General features: G+C 51.6%; 1 protein-coding gene across 37 annotated transcripts in view; it reads right to left on the reverse strand.

The window, feature by feature from the left end:
- KIFC3 (kinesin family member C3) overlaps positions 1-21,740 on the reverse strand; it is a 43,560-nt gene extending 21,820 nt beyond the window's left edge. For 4 of the 37 annotated variants that reach the window (XM_087877369.1, XM_087877360.1, XM_087877347.1 and 1 more), the window contains exons 1-3: positions 20,971-21,099; positions 9,552-9,684; positions 557-756 (exon numbers count right to left, since the gene is read on the reverse strand). Coding sequence is in view for 19 of the 37 variants with exons in the window: in XM_087877347.1 (XP_087733473.1) it covers positions 557-756; positions 9,552-9,564 (213 nt within the window). In the remaining 18 variants the exon portion in view is untranslated. Of the gene's footprint in view, positions 1-556; positions 757-7,480; positions 8,099-9,551; positions 9,688-9,799; positions 9,918-20,363; positions 20,581-20,970; positions 21,151-21,438 lie in introns of those variants that run through there. The other 33 variants (XM_087877346.1, XM_087877341.1, XM_087877343.1 and 30 more) reach the window with 25 other exon arrangements.
- Between the last annotated feature and the right edge of the window lie 432 nt (positions 21,741-22,172).

A 22,172-nucleotide genomic window follows, 5' to 3' on the forward strand; every position in this document is an offset into this window, starting at 1 on the left:
AGACTGACTTAGCACTCTGAATCAGGAAGGCACATGTAGAAACATGGTGTAGAAGTTCCATGCAAACTTTTAAAAGTTCTATGCAAATTTTCACTACACATTTTGGGTGTGATTTTCTTTTACTCCCCCCTCCCATTTCTTAGTTGCATTTATTTATTTATTTATTTATTTATTTATTTATTCATTCATTCATTCATTGTTTTCGATGTGGTTTTGGATAATATGCCATGTTAAAATGAAACAAGCTCGACATATTACACAAATGCAGGTGTTTTGCCTTTGGTCATGGTGCTTAAGCGTATTGTACAAACACAGCCTTTGGGTCTTGGCATTAGACTCACACAACCATCCGAGTGATGTTGAGCCACAGAGAAGCCGAAGAGGAGGAGGGTGCAGGAGGTACTAGGATGGGGCAGAAGGGTGGGAGGCAAGACTCCTCCGGTCCTCTCCAGCCATGGGGGATGCATATGAGGGAGGAGGTGGGGAGAAAGGAGGGCTGGTCAGGGATGCCAGCAAAGGGCACCAAAGTCGTCCGGATTTCTCCTCTGGAAAGTACCTTGTTCTGCAGCTGCGCAGCCTGAGGGACGGGGCTGCTCTCTCGCACGGCAACTTTCTCCTGCAGCAGCAATAACTGTTGCTGCAGCTGCAGCTTCTCCTCCTGCAGTTGAGCGCAGGACTCCACCAGCTTCTGCACCACCGGGAGACGATGGGGGCCACCGGGAAAGTTGCTCCGCTTCCCACCAAAGACTCTTCCTCCTGCCAGAAAAGAGGGAATTGATCAGAGCCCTCCAGAGCAGCGGCCAGCCTGGTCAGCAGCCTCAGGGCCAGAAGTGACATCAGGAAGGGCAGCAGGCAGAAAGCGGCCTTCACTGCAGCAAGGGCCCCAACAGAAGATCCGGGGAGGGTGGCACAGCAACGACAGTCTCGTTGCTCTATAGGACAGTCTCCTAGAGGACGAGAGGGGTTTTCTTGCTGCTGCCAGGAGATGGGGGGGGGGAGCTGCCCCATGCACCTGAGCCAAGAAGGCCCAGCCTGCCTGGAACAAGTGAAGGGAACTGAAAAAAATATTACATTTACGTATTAGTTTGGGATGCTGCCAGAGGCGGATTCAAGCTTTTCTGACTTTCTCTGAGAATTTATATTCTCAAAATCAAACTGGGCTTTTCACCTCCCTTCCATCCCAGGAGCCTGGAGGGGGGGGACAGTTTCCACCTGGCAGGAGCAAATGCGATGGGCAGGTAATCTGGGCCATTTCTTTCCATGGGAAGAAGTCACAAGGAACCTTTGGCCAAACTGTTTTCCATCAAAGACAGTGAAGTGGTACATTTTGAGAATGTTCCCTTCTCTGAAATTCTGTTTGTTTTCTTCATCAGATCAAATCTGTTATGTATTGATACTTTTGAGCGGGAGTTTCAAACCTGCCTACGTTTCTGATTGGCTGACAGTCCCTCCAGGATTGTATATAAGGAGGGCTGCAGCCTCTGAGTTTTCGCTGAAGTCTCACTGTAAATTAAAGAGCTGTTGTCACTTGCTTGGTTGTGCCTCTCGTTATTCCCGAACCACTTCATTGGCGACGAGGATGGGATTGAGGTCACAACAAGCGAACCAGTGAGACCACGAGCTTCAGCTAGGCGACGAGGCGAACCACAGGAGGCATACCGAACATGTCTGCCTACGTTCCGCCCAAGCCTTTTGATCCGACCCGCGAAAAATGGGTCTCGTACCTGACGAGGTTCGAATGCTCGCTCGAAGCCAGCAACATGCAGGGGCTCTCCGCTAATCGGAAGAGGGCCCTCTTCCTAAGCCACTGCGGACCGGACGTGTTCGAGATGGCAGAGTCACTGTGCGAGCCAACGCCGGTCCAGACCGTTTCCTGGGACACCCTGATGGCCACGCTCCGGGCTCACTACGCTCCCGTGCCCTCCAAGTTCGTGCAACGATACCAACTCAGACAGCGCGTACAGCGAGAGGGAGAACCGGTCAGCGCATACATGGCCAGCCTGAGAAAAGCCGCAACCCATTGCGACTATAGAGACTTGGACGATGCGTTGCTTGAGCAACTCATCTGTGGTGTCCGGGACATTAGGCTGCAACGGCGCCTACTCGCCAAGCCTGATTTAACGCTTGCTGGAGCCCTAGACGAGGCCAGGGCTCATGAAGCCTCCACTAAAGCCGCAGAAACGCTGCAGCGTCCGCTGACCAGCAAAGACAACCCCAAGTCTGCCCCGGTGCACAGAGAAGACGCCGGATCCAGCTCGGAGTCCGAATCGGATGAAGACGTCTTCCGAATGGAGCACCAGAGAAAGGACACAGGCAGCCCCCGGCGAAGCTGTCCCAGCTGCGGAGGGCACCATGACAGACTGTCCTGCAAATATAGGGAGGCTATTTGCAGGCGTTGTGAGAAAAAAGGGCACTTGGCGCGAGTCTGTAGAGCCATTCTGCCCAGAAAACACCAACCACGTGAGCGCCGCAGCCAACCAGAATCAACGCGCCAGAAACAACCAACGAGAGAAGGCGGCGCGAAAAAACGGCGCGAATTTGAACCTCGAGATGGCCGCAGCATTCACATAGACCAGGCCAGCGCGGAAATCGAGGACAAAGTCAGCACGGTGGTCGAAATCAACGGCAAGCCATGCTCAATGGAGATCGACACCGGATCGGCTCTCTCCATAATGTCTTGGGCGACCCTAAAGACCCTCCTGCCGTCGTTCCGGAAGGACCAACTCTCCAAACAGAGACTGCGCATCCTAGACTACCAGGGGAACCGAGTCCCCCTCGAAGGCGTGGGCACATTCCGAGTCACCTACGGAGACTACGAAAGAGACCTGCCACTGACCATCGTCACGAAGCAGCTTCCCAGTCTTCTCGGCATGGGGTGGTTCCGAGCCCTCGGCATGGGCTTCACCGGCGTCCACCAGATGCTCAAGTCATCGTTAAAAGACAGTCTCCTGACCGAGTTCCAGGACGTTTTCGGGGACACGTTGGGCAAGTATGTGGGGACCCCTATCTCTCTTAATTTAGACCCCAACGTAGCCCAAATAAGACTCAAGGCCAGACGGGTGCCTTTTGCATTGAAACCAAAGATCGATGCGGAACTGGACAAACTGATTAAACAAGGGGTGTTGGTTCCCGTTGACCATGCAAAGTGGGAAACCCCTATAGTGACCCCAGTAAAGTCTGACGGCTCAATTAGAATCTGTGCCGACTACAAGTGCACGATCAACAAGGCTTTGCAGCTGAGCGCCTATCCGGTGCCGATCGTGCATCATCTACTACACTCCCTGGGGCCCGGAAAATTTTTTGCCAAATTAGACCTGGCTCAGGCCTATCAACAATTACCAGTTGATGATGCCACGGCAGAGGCACAAACGATTGTTACTCATAGGGGTGCATTCAAATGCACCAGGCTCCAGTTTGGGGTGAGCGTCGCACCCGGCCTGTTTCAGAGCACCATGGAGCGCCTTCTGCAAGGGCTTCCCGGAGTGATGCCCTATTTTGATGACGTTCTAGTCAGCGCCCAGGACGAACGTCAGTTAGGGGACAGAGTAAGGAACGTCCTTTCTAGATTTAGGGAAGCGGGACTAAGGTTAAAAAAAAATAAATGTATGATCGCTGTCCCCTCCGTTGAATTTTTGGGGTACAGGGTGGACGGCACAGGCATCCACCCTACCGAAAGCAAGGTGAGAGCAATTAAGAGCGCACCTGCCCCCAAGACCAAAGCTGAGCTCCAAGCCTTCCTTGGACTGCTCAATTTTTACTCAATGTTCCTGAAAGACAAAGCTACCGTCGCAGATCCCTTACACAAACTATTGGGAAAGAATGTACCATGGGTCTGGGGGAAACCACAAGCAGCCGCTTTTGAGGCAGTTAAGAGACTTCTATCTGAAGACAGTTTCCTAATCCAATACAACGCAGCGCTACCGCTTGTATTGGTTTGTGACGCCTCCCCCGTAGGAGTTGGTGCCGTCCTGGGCCATAGACTTCCGAACGGCCTAGAGGCGCCCATTGCGTTTTACTCTCGCACCCTGTCAAGCACAGAGCGAAACTATAGCCAATTGGACAGAGAGGCTCTGGCTGCAATTGCGGGGGTTAAAAAGTTCCACGAATATCTCTTTGGCCGGCAATTCGAACTTGTGACTGATCACCGGCCCTTGCTAGGACTTTTGGCAGGCGACAGGCCCACCCCCGCTGCTCTGTCCCCACGTTTGACTAGATGGGCTATTTTTCTCTCGGCCTATTCATATCAACTTGTGCATCGCCCTGGACGGACCCTGGGTCACGCGGATGCCCTCAGCCGCTGTCCCCTACCTGACTTACTGACCAATCCAACACCTGAGGCCTCCGTCCTTCTACTGGACACATTAACCTTGGGACCTATTTCCTCTGCCGAAGTGGCTAAAGCCTCGGCCAGGGACCCGATCATTCGTACTGTGATGGGGTGGGTGCTAAAAGGGTGGCCGGTCAAGGTGGACGGGGGGGACTATCAAGGTTTTGTAAACAAACGAAACGAACTGTTTACGCAAGGGGGTTGTTTGTTGTGGGGTGATCGGGTGGTAGTGCCAACAAAACTACGAACGAGGGTCTTAGAATTGTTGCACGAAGGGCATCCGGGCATTGTCAGAATGAAAAGTTTAGCCCGCAGTTACGTTTGGTGGCCCAACATGGACCAAGTTATCTCTGAGTGGGTGGGGAAGTGCAGACCCTGCCAGGAGTCTCGCCCCGATCCCCCGGTAGCGCCCATCCGAGAGTGGGAGAAACCAAAAGGGCCATGGGGGAGGATCCATATTGATTTTGCTGGCCCCTTCCACGGGCAAACGTTTTTAATTGTAGTAGATGCCTTTTCGAAATGGCTCGAAATCATTCTAATGCCCTCTACCACAGCCGAGGCTGTTATTAAGGCCCTTCGCAAGCTGTTCGCCACACATGGCCTACCGGATACCCTAGTATCTGACAACGGCCCTCAGTTCACAGCAACCCTGTTCGAGGGATACTTGGCCGGACTGGGCATCCGCCATGCCCTATCGGCCCCGTTCCACCCGGCTTCTAACGGATTGGCCGAACGTTTTGTAAGGACGGCCAAAGAGGCCCTATCCAGACTAGATAATGGGGACTGGCAGGCCAGGATAGATCAATTCTTAGCTGTCCAGCATGCCACACCATGCACAGCCACAGGGAGAAGCCCAGCAGAGCTCCTCATGGGCAGGAAGCTCCGATGCGTGTTAGATAGGCTTCACCCCAACTATTCGCACGAGAATTTCAAGGGAGAGACCTCCGGACTAAGACAGTTTCAGGTTGGGTCCCCGGTGTTCGCTCGCAACTATGCCAGCGGACCTCTATGGGTTGCAGGAACCATAGTGGGCATAACGGGCCCGAAATCTTATACGGTAGATGTTGGGGTAGACAGACTCTGGAAGCGCCACATAGACCAGCTGAGAAAAAGGGTAGTCGGCGAAGCAAACATAAATTTAGACATATCCGAGCCTAACTACAACAACTTTCCCAAAACAGCTAACTCAAGCCCGGGTTCGCGAGAATACTTAGCTGACAAGCCCTGGTTCCAGCGCCGCCCCAGCAAGTCGCCACTCCCAACCGGGGATAACCACGCCCCGGACAAAATCCAGGAGGTTCCATTTTTTAAAAAAATTAAATATTGAATTCAAGTGAAGAGAATTTGAATCTTATCCTTCGGCCGTAATTTAGCAATTGCTGGATCAACATTCCTGTTTGTCTTTCACCTCACAATCAATGTAGCTACTCCAATTTGTAAACACGAGTGTGTTGGAGAGAAACTTGAATAATTCAATCTGTTATCAAACCACAAAACAAGGACACAGGACATCTGATTAATCAAGAGTACAAAAATACAAGTTTCCAAACGCAGCACCGTGATCTGAGAGGGACATAAAATAACACAAAAGACACAGAAAGGGAGCATCAGAAAGGCTTCCTCAAACTCCCAAACAAAATACTAGAAGCGGGATGCACACAACAACCACACAAGTGGAGATAAGCCTTTGCGTCTGCCCTCCCAGCCCACAGCCATTCCTGTCCCCAAAAGTGAGAGAGAGAAAAAGAACACTAAAGCAGAATTCAGCTCCAAGATTCTCTCTGATTCTTGGAAGCGCCAGAGCCAGGATAATGTCAGTGCCCCTGTGCTCACTGCATTGCAAATAGCCTGGGCTACCTTGGCCTTGACAGAGAGACTGAGGAGGGAAGGAGGGGAAAGAAGGAACAGGGTCCTTTTCTGCAGGAAGATGCTGTGGTTGACCAAAGGAGCCTCTTTGCAAGACTTTCCTCCAAAGGTCCCAACCCTACAGAAAGATGTTTTTCCCCCTGCCTTCTCTGCAGCCAGCAGGAAAGGCAACTAGAATTACTTAAGGAACCTGAAGTTATAAGTGACTCTGCTCATTTGTTAAGTTCAGGATTAAAATCAGTTGAAGTGCAGGAAAGTCAATTGAGCGGGAAGGAGAGAGAGAGAGAGAGAGGTAGTTGAGCTTCTAAAATTTGCGATTTGCAAAAAATTTGCTGCTGCAGAAGTGGTGAAACTGACGTTGCTCCTGCAAAGAAGTCGTCTAGTGCGAGTTGGGAACTAAGTGCCAGAGAGCCCAGGAAAAGGGGCCATGTTGGGGGGGGGAGGCACAGAGGGAAAAGGTTCTTGGAAGCCATCAATGAGGAGCAGGGCGGCTGGGAGTAACCATCATTTTTGGCACTATCCTCCAAATGCATTTGTTTAAGTCAAATTTGAAATGTTAATGTTTCTTAGATGTTTATAATTATAGAATCAGCACCACTTTTATGCTAAACACAATTCAGTTTACCTTCAGCCTCCAACTGAGGCTAACAACCACCTGTCTTCCAAAGTTGTGTATCTACAATTTGAGATACAATCACAGCCATACAAGCAGAAAACCGATAAGCAGCAAAATTCGCTTGTCATTCGTTGCTTCTCCACTACACACTCCATGCAGCTGATGGACAAGAGATCCCCAGCCCTCCTCCTGGCTCCTAACACAGCTGCAGCATCCGAAGAGAACTAGGAACCTCCTGAGCAGTTCACCGGATCTGGGACCGTGGGAACTCATTCTACTATCCAAGCAACGTGTAGATCCAAATGGCATTCTGGATTTCTACTCTTCCAAATTCTCGTCTAAAATAGCAGTAAGTGGCTTGCTACTGACTAAAACAAACTCTTTCAGAAGCAAGTACTCATCATCTTGTTAAAAACACCCAGAATGTAAATCCTGTCCTTCCCCATTCCTCACCACTTAATTGTGCGCCTTGCTTCCAATTATCCATGTCCCCTTATAAATCTCACACCCAGGTGATTTTACTAGAAGGAAAAGAGCAGGGTACTCACAACCGCACGGTGTGGCACATGTCAAGCAGCAGGTGTCACCTGCTTGCTGAAAATCAGATTCCCCCCCCCCCTCAGGCTTTCCGCCCCTTGTTGAGAGGAGCCGTCTCAGTATTTCCCACAAACCTTAATGCTGGGGAGGCTTTCAATTTCTCCTCTGCTCTTCACGGCCTGAGGCAGTTGATGGGGGGGGTGAGGGGGGGCAAAACAGCAGAACGGCAGAACGGCAGGTGCATCTGCCACAGGCCCACAGCAAGCCGCCTGCGCAAGCCACGGAACTGCACGGAATCCCTCATGCAAGGTTTGTATCATGGGGAGCTTTCAAGTCCTGAGGAAGACCGGCAGCCATCCTGGGTTTTGCTGCACGAGGACCCCCCCAATGACCCCCCAGATGAGGCAGGGGCTTCCAGCCTGGTCCTCCTCCTTTAAATCTCCTAGCAACCTCTTCCACCAAGGAAAAATCATGCCAGGCCCAGCTGATTGGAGCAGCTACGCCACTTACAGATCTCCGTTCCTGCTGCCAGAAGGAGCCGTGGCTCTCTAAGTCTCCCCTGGCCCTTTGCTCGCTAGAGGTGCTTCTTCCGACGCTTCCCCATCCTTTCCAGAGCCCTCCATTCCCAGCCTGCTTTCAGGAGACGTCTCTGCACATCGAGGGCTTCCTTCACTGGCTCACCTGGCCGTGAAGCCCCAGAGTAGGAAAAAAGAGGCTTGTTGCAGCCTGCAAGCCAGAACCAACTCAGGGCTGCCTCTTCCTCCCCCGGATAGACCTCGACAAGCCCAAGCTGGCTCTGAACAGCAGAGCAAGAAGCAACCTGCAGACCTCCCTGTCTGGCTTTCCCCGGAGAAAAAAGCAAATGAGCAAGAAGACCCCATCGATGCTACTCTGACAGCCGACGGAGGGGCCAGCCGAGGCAGAGGAAACCAGGGCTGAGAGCAGCAAAGGGATCCTGCCAGAGCTGTGGGCAGGAAGGGGCGAGGGACCCTCTGGCTGGCATCTCTAGCCAGGAGCCAGAATGACTGGCCCTGGGGAGGGGGACGGTGGGAAGCCAGAGAGGATGCCTGCCTGTGGAGTATCCCCCATGCCGCCCATCCAAAGGCTGCTTGCCTGCCTTCCTTCCGGCTGCCCTTCCAGCCTGTCTCTGAGGGCTTCACGGACTCCAGAGGGAGGTTAAGAAAACCAAACCACACAACTGAAGTGCTGCCCCTTTTTCTAGGTTGCCTACTTTGGTAACGACATGTTTGCAAGGAGAAAACCGAACCCAATTTATTTCCTTTTTATTTACCAAACTCAGCAGGGTGTGGTAGGCGAAGGTGGCTCTCCTCCAGGAGGGGATCTTAAGAATCTCCCTGGGGCCACTCAGTCTTGCCAAGGCAGCTTGAAGGCCACGTTCAGGGTGGATAAAGAGCTGAGGTGGCGCAGTGGTTAAAGTGCAGTACTGCAGGCTACTTCAGCTGACTGCCAGCAGTTCGATTCTCACCAGGCTCAAGGTTGACTCAGCCTTCCATCCTTCCGAGGTGGGCAAAATGAGGACCCAGATTGTTGGTGGCAATAGGCTGACTCTCTAAACTGCTTAGAAAGGGCTGTAAAAGCACTACGAAGTGGTATATAAGTCTAAGTGCTATCACTATTGCTATAATGGGGATTAACACCTGGAGCTACGGTATATCCAGGACACCTGCAGAATTTGGTGAAAAAAGTCAAGACGGCAACCACAACAGTGCGACCAAAGCGGTGTTGCATGTAAAAAAACAAGCATTGGTCACATAGCCACCATTTTTTTTTTACCAATCCCGTGGACAGCCCACATCCAATTTTGCTCTAGGTGGAAGAGTGGGAGACGGGAGAGCCAAGAGGGCTTTCAATACATTCTGGAAAAGCAGAAGAGATGCTGAAACAAGCAACAATAAGCAACAAACCGGAGGGCTGGGAAAGCACTGGATCTCAACCATGTCCTCTTTGAAGGATGCTTCCAATGCATGAAACTCGGGGCAACAAGATATTCCCCACATCTAAAACCTCTCTTTACCAAAAGCCATGCCAGTCCTGAGTTGCTGCAAAGGACTCCAAAGGCCAAATTAGTCTTAACCCTCTGGAGATGCTAGAGAGCAGGCTTCCGATTCCCCCCCACCCACCCACCCAGAACCTCCAGCAGCAACTTGAAAGGTTTGGGAACATCCATTAGTCACATCTCAGTACCTGTGTTCTCCATGTTCCTCCTGTCTTCAGCTCTCCACTCTGGGACGCTGCAGCTGCCGGTCCAGCGTTTCTGTGGCTGCCAAGGTGGCCCTCAATCTTCGTCTGTCAGCTGGTTTTGCACACCTTTGTGGAGCTGCTGGCAAAACAGAAATCCTCAGCTGAAGGTGGAACCTCTTCTGACTCACCGTTTTGTCACAGCCAAGAGAAACGCTGTGGAAATGAAGCGCTTTTTCCCCTTGGAGCCTTACACAAGTCAGGAAGGAGAAGTTCCTGATTCTGGAGAGTAATTCAAGCATTGTTGTGAGCCTGTGCTTCAAGTCACGGACTTTGCAATGGCTCCCCGAGTCTCTTCCCAGTCAGCTGTTCAACATGCAAGCATCTGAGTTGTGGGCAGAGCATTTCTCTTGGCTGCAGGCACCCTGGAGGAGTCTGCCAGGGCCAAGTTGTTGTTTCCTCCCGTTCACCTCAAGAACAGAATGCTTGAAACACACACACACACACACACACCAGGTTTTTCTGAAAAGCAACCTCTCAACACCTGCAGCAGCCCCCCTTGGCATCCCAGCTAGGGGGAAGCAGGGATCTGAGAGAAGGGCACCGTTGGCCATTCCCTCCTGCCAACGCCAAGGAGTAGCACCAAGAGGCATTTCCTGTCCAGCTGGTTATTTAAGGCCATTCATGGATGTCCAACAGCTCTGACAAACCAGGACAGACTTTATAGCAATAAGAAACTGTAAATCCCAGGAGAGGGGAGGGGAGGCGAAGGCCAGTTCAGCTGCACCGCAGGCCTTCCCTATGGAAGGAAGTCATTCTGGGCTCATAAACCAAGAAACACCCATCCAACATTCACCTATCGAGAGATACTCGGTGATGTCTCACACAGCCCTTCTCCCAGTGGCTTTTCCTTCTTAGAGGCCCTGCTCTGTTAAGCAACTGACCTCAGGATCTCCCCAGATGCCATTCACAAGGCTCAGAACACTCTGCAGCCCCTGAAATAATTTGGTTCTTTGGCAAATTCTTCCAATTTTCACCCTTCTTCCTGGCTGGCAGGTAATCTGGCTGAAGGTGGGAACAGCTGGCTGATGGAGGGTGCCTCTCTAGCTGACAAGAGCAGCTCAGGTGGCCCCAACTGTTTGGCATCCATAAAAAGGGCTGCTCGGTGGTCCCAGTACCAGCTTCAGCAGGACCCAATTCCTGAAAGGCCCTGAACGGCCAGCTGAGAACTGATGGAGGAGAGCCACGTTCCTCAATCACAGGAGCTTCCATGTTCTGCCAACAACCTGAAGTCATTCCTACGGTGCTAACACCCCCCACCCACCCCCCAAGAATGGCTGTTTGGACAGGTTCACTTTTCTGAAAGTACTTTTTAAAAGAACAAGGCAAAGTGAAGTGCAATGAAGTTCGGTTTTTTTTCAGTTTAAACAGCTCCTTGCTAATCAGTGGAAAATACCATCACCTCAGTTCACAGGATGTTTTCCTCCCAATCAGTTCCAACAGATATTTGTCAATTTAGGATCCCTTCAATTGCCAAATTCTTGCAGGTGCCAAGAGATTAAGTAAAACCACAAGAACTGAGGCCCGTACAGCGCTTTCCAGGATGTAAGAAAGGAGGGGGGTCAGCAGGGCCTTCTAGCAAAGCCAGAAAAGGCTGAGGAGGAAGGTCCGGAAGTGGGAAGAGTCAACAGAGGCCAAACTGCCAGGAAAAGTGTGCAGTGGTTTGGGGTTGCCCAAAAAGAAAGAGCAGGAAGGCCTGCTGCAAGGATGATGGTAGGTGGCAAAAAAGATCAAGGGGAAGCCCCAAGTTCCAAACAGCAGAATTCCTTTAAATCTGCTTGAAGCAGAGAAGCAGCTGAAATGAAGAGGAGCAAAGAGGCCTTCAAGGCAGAGACGGCAGAGAAACCGAAGGCACCTGCCTTTATTGGGGGGGTGGACGGGCACAGGCAGTTAACTGGGCCAGCAGTGACTTTCTGGGAGACCTAAAGAGGCAACCAGGGAAGATAACCTGGGACATCTTGAGAGGCCGCAACACACGAACCAATCACCAGTCCTGAGGGCCTCTACCTGAGACTTTGTAAAGGATTCCAGACTGAGATTTTTATTTATCTATTTATTCAATTTCTACAGCCACTCAACTCATAGCAAAATAGGCCACCTGTTCCTAAAATTGGCATCATTCCAGAGGATGAGAAGACAGACAATGCGACACCAGTTTTTCCAGGGGGGCCCAGGGGAGAAGCTTGCCAATCTTTGCACAAGTAGCTTGCCAATACCTTCTTCCTAGGGCGGAGAGAAAGTGACTGGCACCCAGCCAACTTCCGTTCCTAAGAGAGGGCCAGAACTCTGGTTTTCCCACTGCTAGCCTTAAATAATAATAATAATAATAATAATAATAATAATAATAATAATAATAATAATAATAATAATAATAATAATAATAATAATAATTTTATTTCTATACCGCCCTTCTCCCGAAGGACTCAGGGCGGTGTACAGCCTATTAAAAACACAGAACAAAACAACAATTAAAATTTAAAATCATTAAATAATTAGGCTCCAATTAAAATCCCAGAAATTTAAAATACCCCAATTTAAAATCGTTATGTTAATAGCCCGGCCTGGCGGAACAACAGGGTTTTTAGTGCGCAGCAAAACACCCGGAGGTCGGAGATCTTACGTATTTCCGGGGGCAGTTCATTCCACAGGGCTGGGGCTCCCACAGAGAAGGCCCTCCCCCTGGGTGTCGCCAGCCGACGTAACTTGGCCGATGGCACCCTGAGGAGATCCTCTCTGTGGGAACGGACTGGCCGGTGTGAAGCTGTTGGTGGCAGAAGTCGGTCTCGAAGGTAAATAAATAATAAATAAATAAATAATTTTATTTCTATACCGCCCTTCTCCCGAAGGACTCAGGGCGGTGTACAGCCTATTTAAAAACACAAAAAACACGACAATTTAAAATTTAAAATCATTAAATAATTAGGCTCCAATTAAAATCCCAGAAATTTAAAATACCCCAATTTAAAACGTTATGTTAATAGCCCTGCCTGGTGGTACCCGGGTCCTATGCCATGGAGCGCTTTAAAGGTGGTGACCAACACCTTGAATCGCACCCGGAAGACCACTGGGAGCCAGTGCAGCTCGCGCAGGAGGGGTGTCACGTGGGCGCAACGAGTTGCACCCATAACCGCCCACACGGCCGCATTCTGGACCAGTTGGAGCCTCCGAGTGCTCTTCAAGGGGAGCCCCATGTAGAGAGCATTACAATAGTCCAGCCGGGAGGTGACAAGGGCGTGAGTGACCGTGCGCAGGGCGTCCCGATCCAGAAAGGGCTGCAACTGGCGAATCAGGCGAACCTGATAAAAGGCCCCCCTGGCCACGGCCGTCCTATGCTCTTCTAAAGACAGCCGTGCGTCCAGGAGGACACCCAGATTGCGAGCCCTCTCTGTAGGGGGCAAAGATTCACCCCCAATAGCCAGCGATGGCACCAGCTGACTATATCGGGGCGCCGGAAGCCACAGCCACTCGGTCTTGGAGGGGTTGAATCTGAGCCTGTTCCTCCCCATCCAGGCCCGCACGGCCTCCAGGCAGCGGGACATCACATCAAGGGCATCGTTGGGGTGGTCTGGGGTGGAGATGTACAGCTGAGTATCATCAGCGTACAGATGACACTTCACCCCAAAACCACGGATGATCTCACCCAGCGGCTTCACATAAATGTTGAAATGTGAGACGTAAACAAATAAAATATTCAAATCTGAGTATTCCTCCAACCTTCCGTTGAATTAATGAAAGCCAATGAACAAATTGCAATTTTAAAGCATGTAACTGCAGGGTATTGTGAATACCGGGCTACAACTGTGTTCTGGAAAACGCATCAGCTGTCTCCTGCTCACAGAATGGCAACTGGTCAGATTCCCCCCCAAATGACAATGCCGAGGCTGCATTTCTGGAAAGCTCCCTAAGCATCACTGGCAGCAAAGGTCAGATTTCCAGACCAGACAAGAAACACCACCAGATGATCTAATTATAATAAGCTTTATTATAAGGCTACATTAACAGAATCTTGGGAGCCTTAAAGGTGAGATGTGAAATGTAAAAGTACACTTCTCCCACCGTCCTTTTTGCAGCCCGAGAACTTAAGGAGCGTCCCTCTGGAGCCTCTTGCCTGCCCATTGTCCAGCTGCAGGCTCAGCTGTCTCTTATCTGCCTCTTTCGTGGGCAGCGTCTCTTGGCCCAGCTTCTCAAGGTCTTTCTCACAGCGCCTTACAGAAAATGAACAAGCAACCACAAAACTGCAATTTCAGAAAAGACTCTTCAAGTCATGTATTATTATTATTATTTATTCAATTTATATACCGCCCTTCTCCTAGTGGACTCAGGGCGGTGCACAGCCAAAACTAAAATACATAACAATACAAAATTTAAAATTAATTAAAAGAATTATATACTTTGGCCCGAATTAAAACAGTGCGAATTAAAACCCATTAACAAATTAAAACTAAACAATTAATAACCATTAAAAACTAAAAAAGGGGGGCGGGGTTCACGCCAGCCCTGCTTGCTGGAAAAGAAGTGTTTTCAGGGCTCGGCGAAAGACCCGAAGATCCGATATCCTTCTTATCTCCGGGGGCAAATCGTTCCAGAGGGCGGGGGCTGCCACAGAGAAGGCCCTCCCCCTGGGGGTCGCCAGCCGACATTGCCTGGCCGACGGCACCCTGAGGAGTCCCTCTCTGTGGGAGCGTACTGGACGGTGGGAGGCTATCGGCGGCAGAAGGCGGTCCCGCAAATACCCAGGTCCTATGCCATGGAGCGCTTTAAAGGTGGTAACCAATACCTTGAAGCGCACCCGGAAGACCACTGGAAGCCAATGCAGCTCATGCAAGAGAGGTGTCACATGGGAGCGACCCCTCGCTCCCATAATCCCCCGCGCGGCCGCATTCTGCACCAGTTGGAGCCTCCGGGTACTCCTCAAGGGGAGCCCCATGTAGAGAGCATTGCAGTAGTCCAGGCGGGAAATGACGAGTGCCTGAGTGACTGTGCGTAAGGAATCCCGATCCAGAAAGGGCTGCAACTGGCGAATCAGGCGGACCTGATAAAAAGCCCCCCTGGCCACGGCCGTCATATGCTCTTCTAAAGACCGCCGTGCATCCAGGAGGACGCCCAAGTTGCGAGCCCTATCCGTAGGAGCAAATCCTTCTTTCCTTAAAGTTTGCTTAGCAGTAGTTTAAAATAAACTACCCTTACTTGCTCTGATTAAATCTCATCAAAGATAAATGTTCTCTAACCCAGTGTAGCCATATTACGTTTACCATATTAATATTTAAAAGTGGCTCACAGGCTCTTCCACTTTGGGATTTCCCACAGTTCTAAATCCCTAACTCTTCAGCCTAAAACAGTTAGACAGAGAAATATTTTATCACATACTTAGAAGAGCAAGAATAATTCAAGAGTAGAACCACGTACTCAAGGCACACTGATTCACTATGAAGTGAGCAGTTAGGAAAAAAATCAGTCATAACTCACACATTTTCTTTGGTGAGCTGCACCTGAAGAAGGAAGCTGCAGCTCATGAAAACAGGCCTTTTAATAAAATCAGTCAGTCAGTCAGCAAAAGCCTGCCAAGCTCCTTCAGCTAGCTGTGGATAGTGTCACACAAGGATACCTGCCTGTCTGAGGTGATTTTGAGTTCCCAAATAAGTAAAACAAAATAAGTAATCATTTTAATAAGTAATAATTATAAATAACTCAAAGCAGTGAACATACCTAACACTCCTCCTGCTTCCTATTTTCCCATAACAATCCGGTAAGGTGAGAAGCTCCTTTCTAATTGTTCCATTCTATTATTCTTGCCCCATTTCTCACCTTTCTGCTATCACATGGTTGGCGTTATAATTTATACAATACAATCATTGCACATGGATCCTTTAAGTTAGAGAAACAACCGAAGGGGAGAAATAGAAGCCTAAATAATCTGGCATATTTGGGTTATCTATCATTGTAGTCCAGGAATTGCTGGTCTACATCAAAGGTGAACTTGGCAGGAGGCCAAAAAGAGATGTTTTGGGATGGCAGCCTAGTAAGAAAGGCAGAGTCAACTCACATGTTGCAGACCTGAGGACGACAGAGACGGAGGAGCCATCCAGGATGTGTCACAATGTTGGGCAGAGCAAGTTTGTGCAAGACACAGCAATGCCCAGGAAGGCACTAAAGGACTTCAGCTCAAGAGAGGCAAACAAACTTTGCATCCTGAGGTTGTGGCACATTTAGAGGCAAGAGTTGGACTGAAGAAAGATCAGAAAAAAGAAGCAGAGTTTGTGTAATGACAAGACAAAATCTGGCAACGGAATGGACTCGAGAGGGCAAGAAAAAGATTCAAAAAGTCAATGTCACACCTGAGCAGCAAAGGGTGTGGTTGATGGGTGAGGAGAATGAAAGATGTATCTGTAGGACTCATTTAACACTCAATGCAAGGGACTCCAGTCTGTTCACAATGACAATGAATAAAGATTGCATTTAGTACAAATGATATTACTAAGCGATTCCCAGCACCAACAGCTCTGCCCAAAATTGGTCCTCAAAGGCCCTGCAAAAGACCCAGAGCTGGAGCCCTCCGTGCCTCGGGAGGCCAGCTGCTCTAAAGGAGGGGAGCCCGAGGAAGCCTCCTGCTGAGGTCCTGGAAATAAGGGGGGCTTTCAACAGGAGCCGACAGATCCCACCTAGGAAAGTTGATCTGCTGGATCCCACCCAAGGCTTTCTGCACAATTCTGCACCTTATTGTGTACTCAGAATACGCCACTGGACAATACAGCCCCCACTTGGCTGCAGGGAGCCCTGGACGGTGGCCGATCTGTGTCAGCCTGATGCACGCACATTTACTTGACTGCCTTGCTGATGGAATACCCAGCTGAGGGTCCCGCCAGTTATCCCGGCACTGCTTTTCCTCAAAATGAGCCCCCAAATGCTTTGACTGAGGCCGATTCAGGGCTTCAGTTGTAGTAAACAATTCACACCTTTTCCTATCTTGACAAATCCCATGATGTAAAAGCAGAGGCCTTTGTGAGCTGTAGCCCGCTTCATCCCAGCTCTGGCCATTCCACAAAATCTGCCCACGAGGAGAGATGCTGCCAGGCTCCTTGGCTGCTGCCAGCTGCAGTGCTGTTTCCATGGCTGGTGGGATCGGCTGAGGAGCACAGAAACTCTGGCTCAAAAGGAAGGGAAGGCAAGCCAGGGAGCTGTCAACAAGCCTTTGAAAACCAACTCAAATGGATTAAGGTTGGCTTCACTAGAAAGCAGGTGAAGTGCCTGGGAAGGGGGGGGAGGACTTCCCTGCTGCTACCCCACAAGGAGTCTGGTGGTTTTTAAAAAGAGCCACAGCAAATGAACAGGAACCTCCACACACAGAACACTTGGTGGCAGCTTAAAAATAGACTGCAGCAACTGCAGCCTGTAACCACAGCCCTCTCTGTTGCCCCAAAGCCCCTGGCCCTCTGGCCTCTCCTCCTAGGCCTTAAAGGAGCCCCAGGAAGAGGTGAGGACCATCAAGGGCCTGGTAGCTCAGCAGACAGATAGCATTGTGATTAACACCAGCTGCCTGCAATTACTGCAAGTTCGAATCTCCCCAGACTCAAGGTTGACTCAGCCTTCCATCCTTTCTAAGGTAGGTAAAATGAGGACCCGGATTGTGGGGGCAATAAGCTGACTTTGTATAAACATACAAAAAGTATGAAGGCTATTGCTTAACGCATTGTAAGCCGCCCTGTGTCTCCGGAGAAGGGCGGCATATAATTCAAATTAAAAAAAAAAAAAAAAGGGCAAACCCAAACGGGACGGCAACAGCAGGACAGCCTGGTAAACAGCCAGAAAACCTGCTAGGAGCTGCACCAGGAAACCCTGGGCCAGAGCCTCCGGTGTAAGTTCATCAGAGGAGGGGTCCGGCAGAGGGAGGGTCCTCTTTCAGAACTTGGGAAGTTCCTGGAGAAACTGGCTGGACTCTGGAGGAGAAAAGCCTTCCTGAAGAGGGCAAGAGTTAGAGCTTGACAGGGAGGGAGGGAGGGAAAGGAAGGAGTTGAAAAGGAAGGAAGGCAGGAAGGAAAGGGAAAAAGGGAAGGAAGGAAGGAAGGAAGGAAGGAAGGAAGGAAGGAAGGAAGGAAGGAAGGAAGGAAGGAGTCAATTAACAGAGAACTGAAGAGGTAGAGCTACTAGAAGATAAAATCCGGAGCCAATATACGGGCAATCTACCTGGGCACAAAGGTTATTTACAGGCTGCAAACAAATCTGGCATTCCTCAAATGGGGGGAGGGTTAGACAGCCGCTCTCCTGGAAGAGAGAGGTTCCAGGAGAGAGAGGCAGCCCTGATCCACCCAGCTACACAACACAGAGACTCACAGGAGACACTGACTATGGCATTGTCTGAAATAATTCTGTAGATCCTTTGCCAAAAACTATTTCTGTTATTACTTGGATTCTGAGCTTTCTGGTATAAAATGTTTGGAACAAACAGATACATAATTAGGAATAAAAATATGTTTTTTCCCCTCAAGGTAGCACAACTACTTTCTCCAGTCTCATTCTCTAAATGTCTTGATTTGGGCTACCTGGCAAATACATCCTGGTTAACTAAATTGCTGTAGTTTGGACCGGGAGGAGCTCCTAAACTTCCAGCTGTTCAAGGCAACCTCCAGGTACCCACTGCCATGAGGTAAGTTTGATAAAAACAGCCTCTCTCATCACTGAGTGGCCTCTTGTTTTCCTCCTCCTGCCAAATGCAGCACCTGGCTCCCTGCCCTGCCAGAGCCCCAGCAGCTACCCGGCCCTTTGCTCCTCCTCTCCATGGTGCCTGCCCAGAGGCCATCGCTGTGTCTGTGGAAGATGGGAGAGTTCCTTCACATTTACTGGCAGTCTCAGCAAAAGCAGCTGGCACAACAAGTAAGTGAAGTAATTTTTGCTGCATGCATTTTATCAGCAAAGAAAGACTGAATGTTCCAAATAAATACTCCAATGGGCTCCAAGAACTTGGTTGAAAAAAACCTTTTCCTTATCCTCCACTGGGCAGAAACCCAAGAATTCTGCAAGAAAATGAAGACCATTAGCAGCAACCAAAGAGAAATCAGCCTGGCAGCTGTGCTAGATTTCTGCCCTCTGAACCATCAATCGAGTGGGCCAAATCACATGCAAGCAAAGAGCCTTTGGTTCTTGACTCAGACAAATGGGGCCCACGACTGGCAAAGGTCTGGCCGGGTCTCCTACAGCAAAGCTGGCTGAGGAATTCTGGGAGTTGAAATCCCAGGTCAGAGCCAGGTTAGCGTCCAGGTGAACTCAGAGAGACAAAGAAGAGCCAACCTCCTGCACTCAAGATCCAACCTAGCCTTGACACTGGAATGTGTACCCACACACAGAGCAATGGCCACAAGATTGTTTCATTTGTTGTTCTACTCTTGCAAGTTTTATTACGTGCTCATCTTGTCTCTCAGCGCAGCGGAGCAAACTTGCAGAATAAAAGAGTTGCAAGGGACCTTGAAGGTCTTCTAATCCAACCCACTCCTCAAACAGGAAACCCTACACCATTTCAGACAAATGGGTGTCCAGTCTCTTCTTAAAAGCCTCCAGTGATGAATCACCCACAACTTCTGGAGGCAAGCGGTTCCACTGGTTAATGGTTCTCAAGTCCTAGATTGGTTCTCTCCTTGATTAGTTTCCATCCATTGCTTCTTGTTCTGCCTTCTGGTAAATAAGTTGACCCCCTCTTCTTTGTGGCAACCCCTCGAATATTGGAACATTGCTATCAGGTTATCCCTGGTCCTTCTTTTCACTAGACATTACTAGACAAACCCAATTCCTGCAACCGTTCTTCATACGTTTTAACCTCCAGCCACCTAATCATCTCAGTTGCTCTTCTCTGCACTCTTTCTAGAGTCTCCACATCTTTTTTGTATCACGGTGACCAAAACTGGATGCAGTATCCGAGTGCGGATTTACCAAGGCATTATAAAGTGATATTAAGAAGTCAAGGGTATATAGGGTCTCCCGATTAAGCAGGGGGTTGGACTAGAAGACCTCCAAGGTCCCTTCCAACTCTTGTTATTCAACCGCAGATCCTAGACAGAGATCTACAGCCACCCAAAGGCTGGAAGTCCCGTTGGGGAATGGGAAGGCGGCCCTTCCTTCGCTGCCAGAGAAGGGGCTTCCTTTCCCTGTCCATGTTGCCGGCATCGGCCGTGACCAGATGCCTCCACCGGGTCCCCCTCGCTCCTCTCCTTCTAGCGAAGAGGCTGGAAAGGTTCCTCTTCGCACAGCCGACGCAGCCCGCGGCCCCCCCCTTTGGGGCCACTTCTCTCCTCGGGAAACAAGGAGGCCCTCCGCTTCCCTTCTTGGGGCCCAAAGGCCCTTCGGGTCCTGAAAGGGGAAGGCCGGCACGGCTGCCCGGGGGAACCGGCTGTCCTGGCAGCCTCTGCCGTGGAGAGGAGCCCGCAGGCTCCCCCGGCCCCCGTCAGCAGCCCAGCCGCCGTAACGACCCGGACAGGCGCGAGGGGGCGGCCGAGGGGCAGCGGCCCAGACCCGGCTCCTTCCCTGCAGAGGCAGGCGGGGGGGGGGCCGCGGCTTCCCGGGGAGGCTCTTGGGCAGCGGCTGGGCGACCCCTCCCCTCCCCGCACCCGGGCCTCCCCCGCCTCGCCCCCCGCTCGGGGAGCCGCAGAGACGGCGCCGAGCCCGCCAAGGCTCCGCAGGGCCGTCCAGCTAAGGGGCCGGCCGGCCTGCCGAGAAGCCGCGCGCGAGGGCCGAGCGGCAGCCGCTCCCCCGGAGCCCATCCCGGCGACTCACCGGCAGCGAAGGGCGAGCAGCTGCCAAGGACGCGCCGCGCCACGTGCCTCTCCGCAACGCCCCCGCCGAGGCCCGCCGGCCCGCCCGCCGCACCTTCGCCCGGCCGGCCCCAGAGGCTGCGCGGCCGCCCGGCTGGCCCGAAACCGCCGCTCATGCCGGGCGGCCCGCCTGGAACGCCAGCAATGCCGCCGGGCCGGTTGCCGAGCGGGGGCGGGGCGGGGCGGGGCGGGGGTCGTCCGGAGCGGCGCCCGGGGGGGGGAGGGGAGGCGGCGGCGGCCCCAAGGGAGGCCCCTCACGACGGCTGGCCGGGGCCGCGGGGGGCGGCGCGGCGGCTCCAGGGACGGAGCTCACCTGGGCGCGCGCGCGGAGTTACGCCAGCCGGAGACCCCCGGCCGAGAGGGTCCGGGACCGCCGGGGGCTTCTCCGAGGGAGCCGCGGGACGAGGCGCCACGGCCGCCGGGGGGAGTAGCCGTGGCCGAAGTGCGCCGCCGTCCCGAGTGGGCAGGGAAGGAGCCGGCCGGGATCTCCTGGGAGGCCGCGGCGTCCACCCGGCTGCCTTCGACGCCGCACCTTCGCCCCCCTCCCCCCATCTGCCATCTGCGCCAACCTCCTTGGGAGGCCAGGCCGCTGCTCTCCCCCGCCGTCGATGCAGCCCCGGCCTCCCGAACGGCTCCAGGACCCCCGGAGACCCCGAAGGGCAGGAAGGGATCCGGCGTCCTGCTGGCTTGAGTGAACTGAACATCAGGCAGCACCAAAGCCTGTGAAGAAGTCGATTATGATTCAGTCTGTGACCTGGTTCACACCACACCCTGAACCCCAAACGGCTCCCTCCCTCCGCTGGGATCTGCTTTAGAGGTGACTGGGCAGCTCTCCCATTTTGATGCAAAGCAACACACACACACACACACACACACAACTGGAGCAGCTACAGATAACAGCAGCCCTGTTCTTCTGAGCACAAGTGGTGGGAACAGTTCTATAGCTCACAAAAAGGAGTTAGTTGGAAAAGGTGTTGTCCAACTCTGATTGGTCCTCAGGAGCTCCTGGTCTTTTCCCAAGGTCTTCTGCCTCTCACCTTTCCTTCTAGGTGGTCACACTCAAGACGAGGATGAAGAACTCTTGTCCAGCCCCATCTGAAGCTCACTGCTCTGGCTGGATCCTGCCCTGCCTGCCGTTCTTGGCGCCGTTTGGGTTGCTCAGAATATGGCCAGAAGGGCTCTGGAAGGTCTTTGAAGTTCTAAGAAAATGCCTGAAATCAGGAGGTCAGAGGGCTCCAGCTTTCCAGCTGGTCGAGAAATGAGCCACACCATGGATCAGAGAAGAGTCATGTCTTTGCTCTCGAGAACATTTCTCGCTAAACTAGGAGCTTCCTTTGTTGTTTAAGGTATTCAAAGTATGTGCAGGAGGAAAGCTATGCCAGGTGACTGGGTTTCGGGGGTTGGAGCGTTAGATGTGACACTTCTGGTTTATCAACTGGCCGGTGAAGTAATTCCTTAGCTGCTGCTGGGAAGAGGCCATCAAGGAGAGTTTCACAGTCACATTTGACAACAAAACAAGCCCTTTCCTGGTTCCTATGAAGCACAGACCCAAAACCGACAAGCTTCACACTTTCTATATGCTCAGTCACAGGAAATCACGTCAATGTTGAAAGTCTCCCGGCCTAGCACATTGTGTGACTGCGGGCTCCAGACTTGTCAAGTGTGAATCCAGCCATTGAGTGTACAGACTACAGAATAAGAGAGTTGGAAGGGATCTGGAAGTCTTCTAGTCTACCCCACTGCTCAAGCAGGAACCCCGATAGGATTCCAG

The sequence above is a fragment of the Pantherophis guttatus genome, chromosome 11 (genome assembly GCF_059756535.1).
Source record: "Pantherophis guttatus breed Tessera chromosome 11, ASM5975653v1, whole genome shotgun sequence".
Classification (NCBI taxonomy): Eukaryota; Metazoa; Chordata; class Lepidosauria; order Squamata; family Colubridae; genus Pantherophis; species Pantherophis guttatus.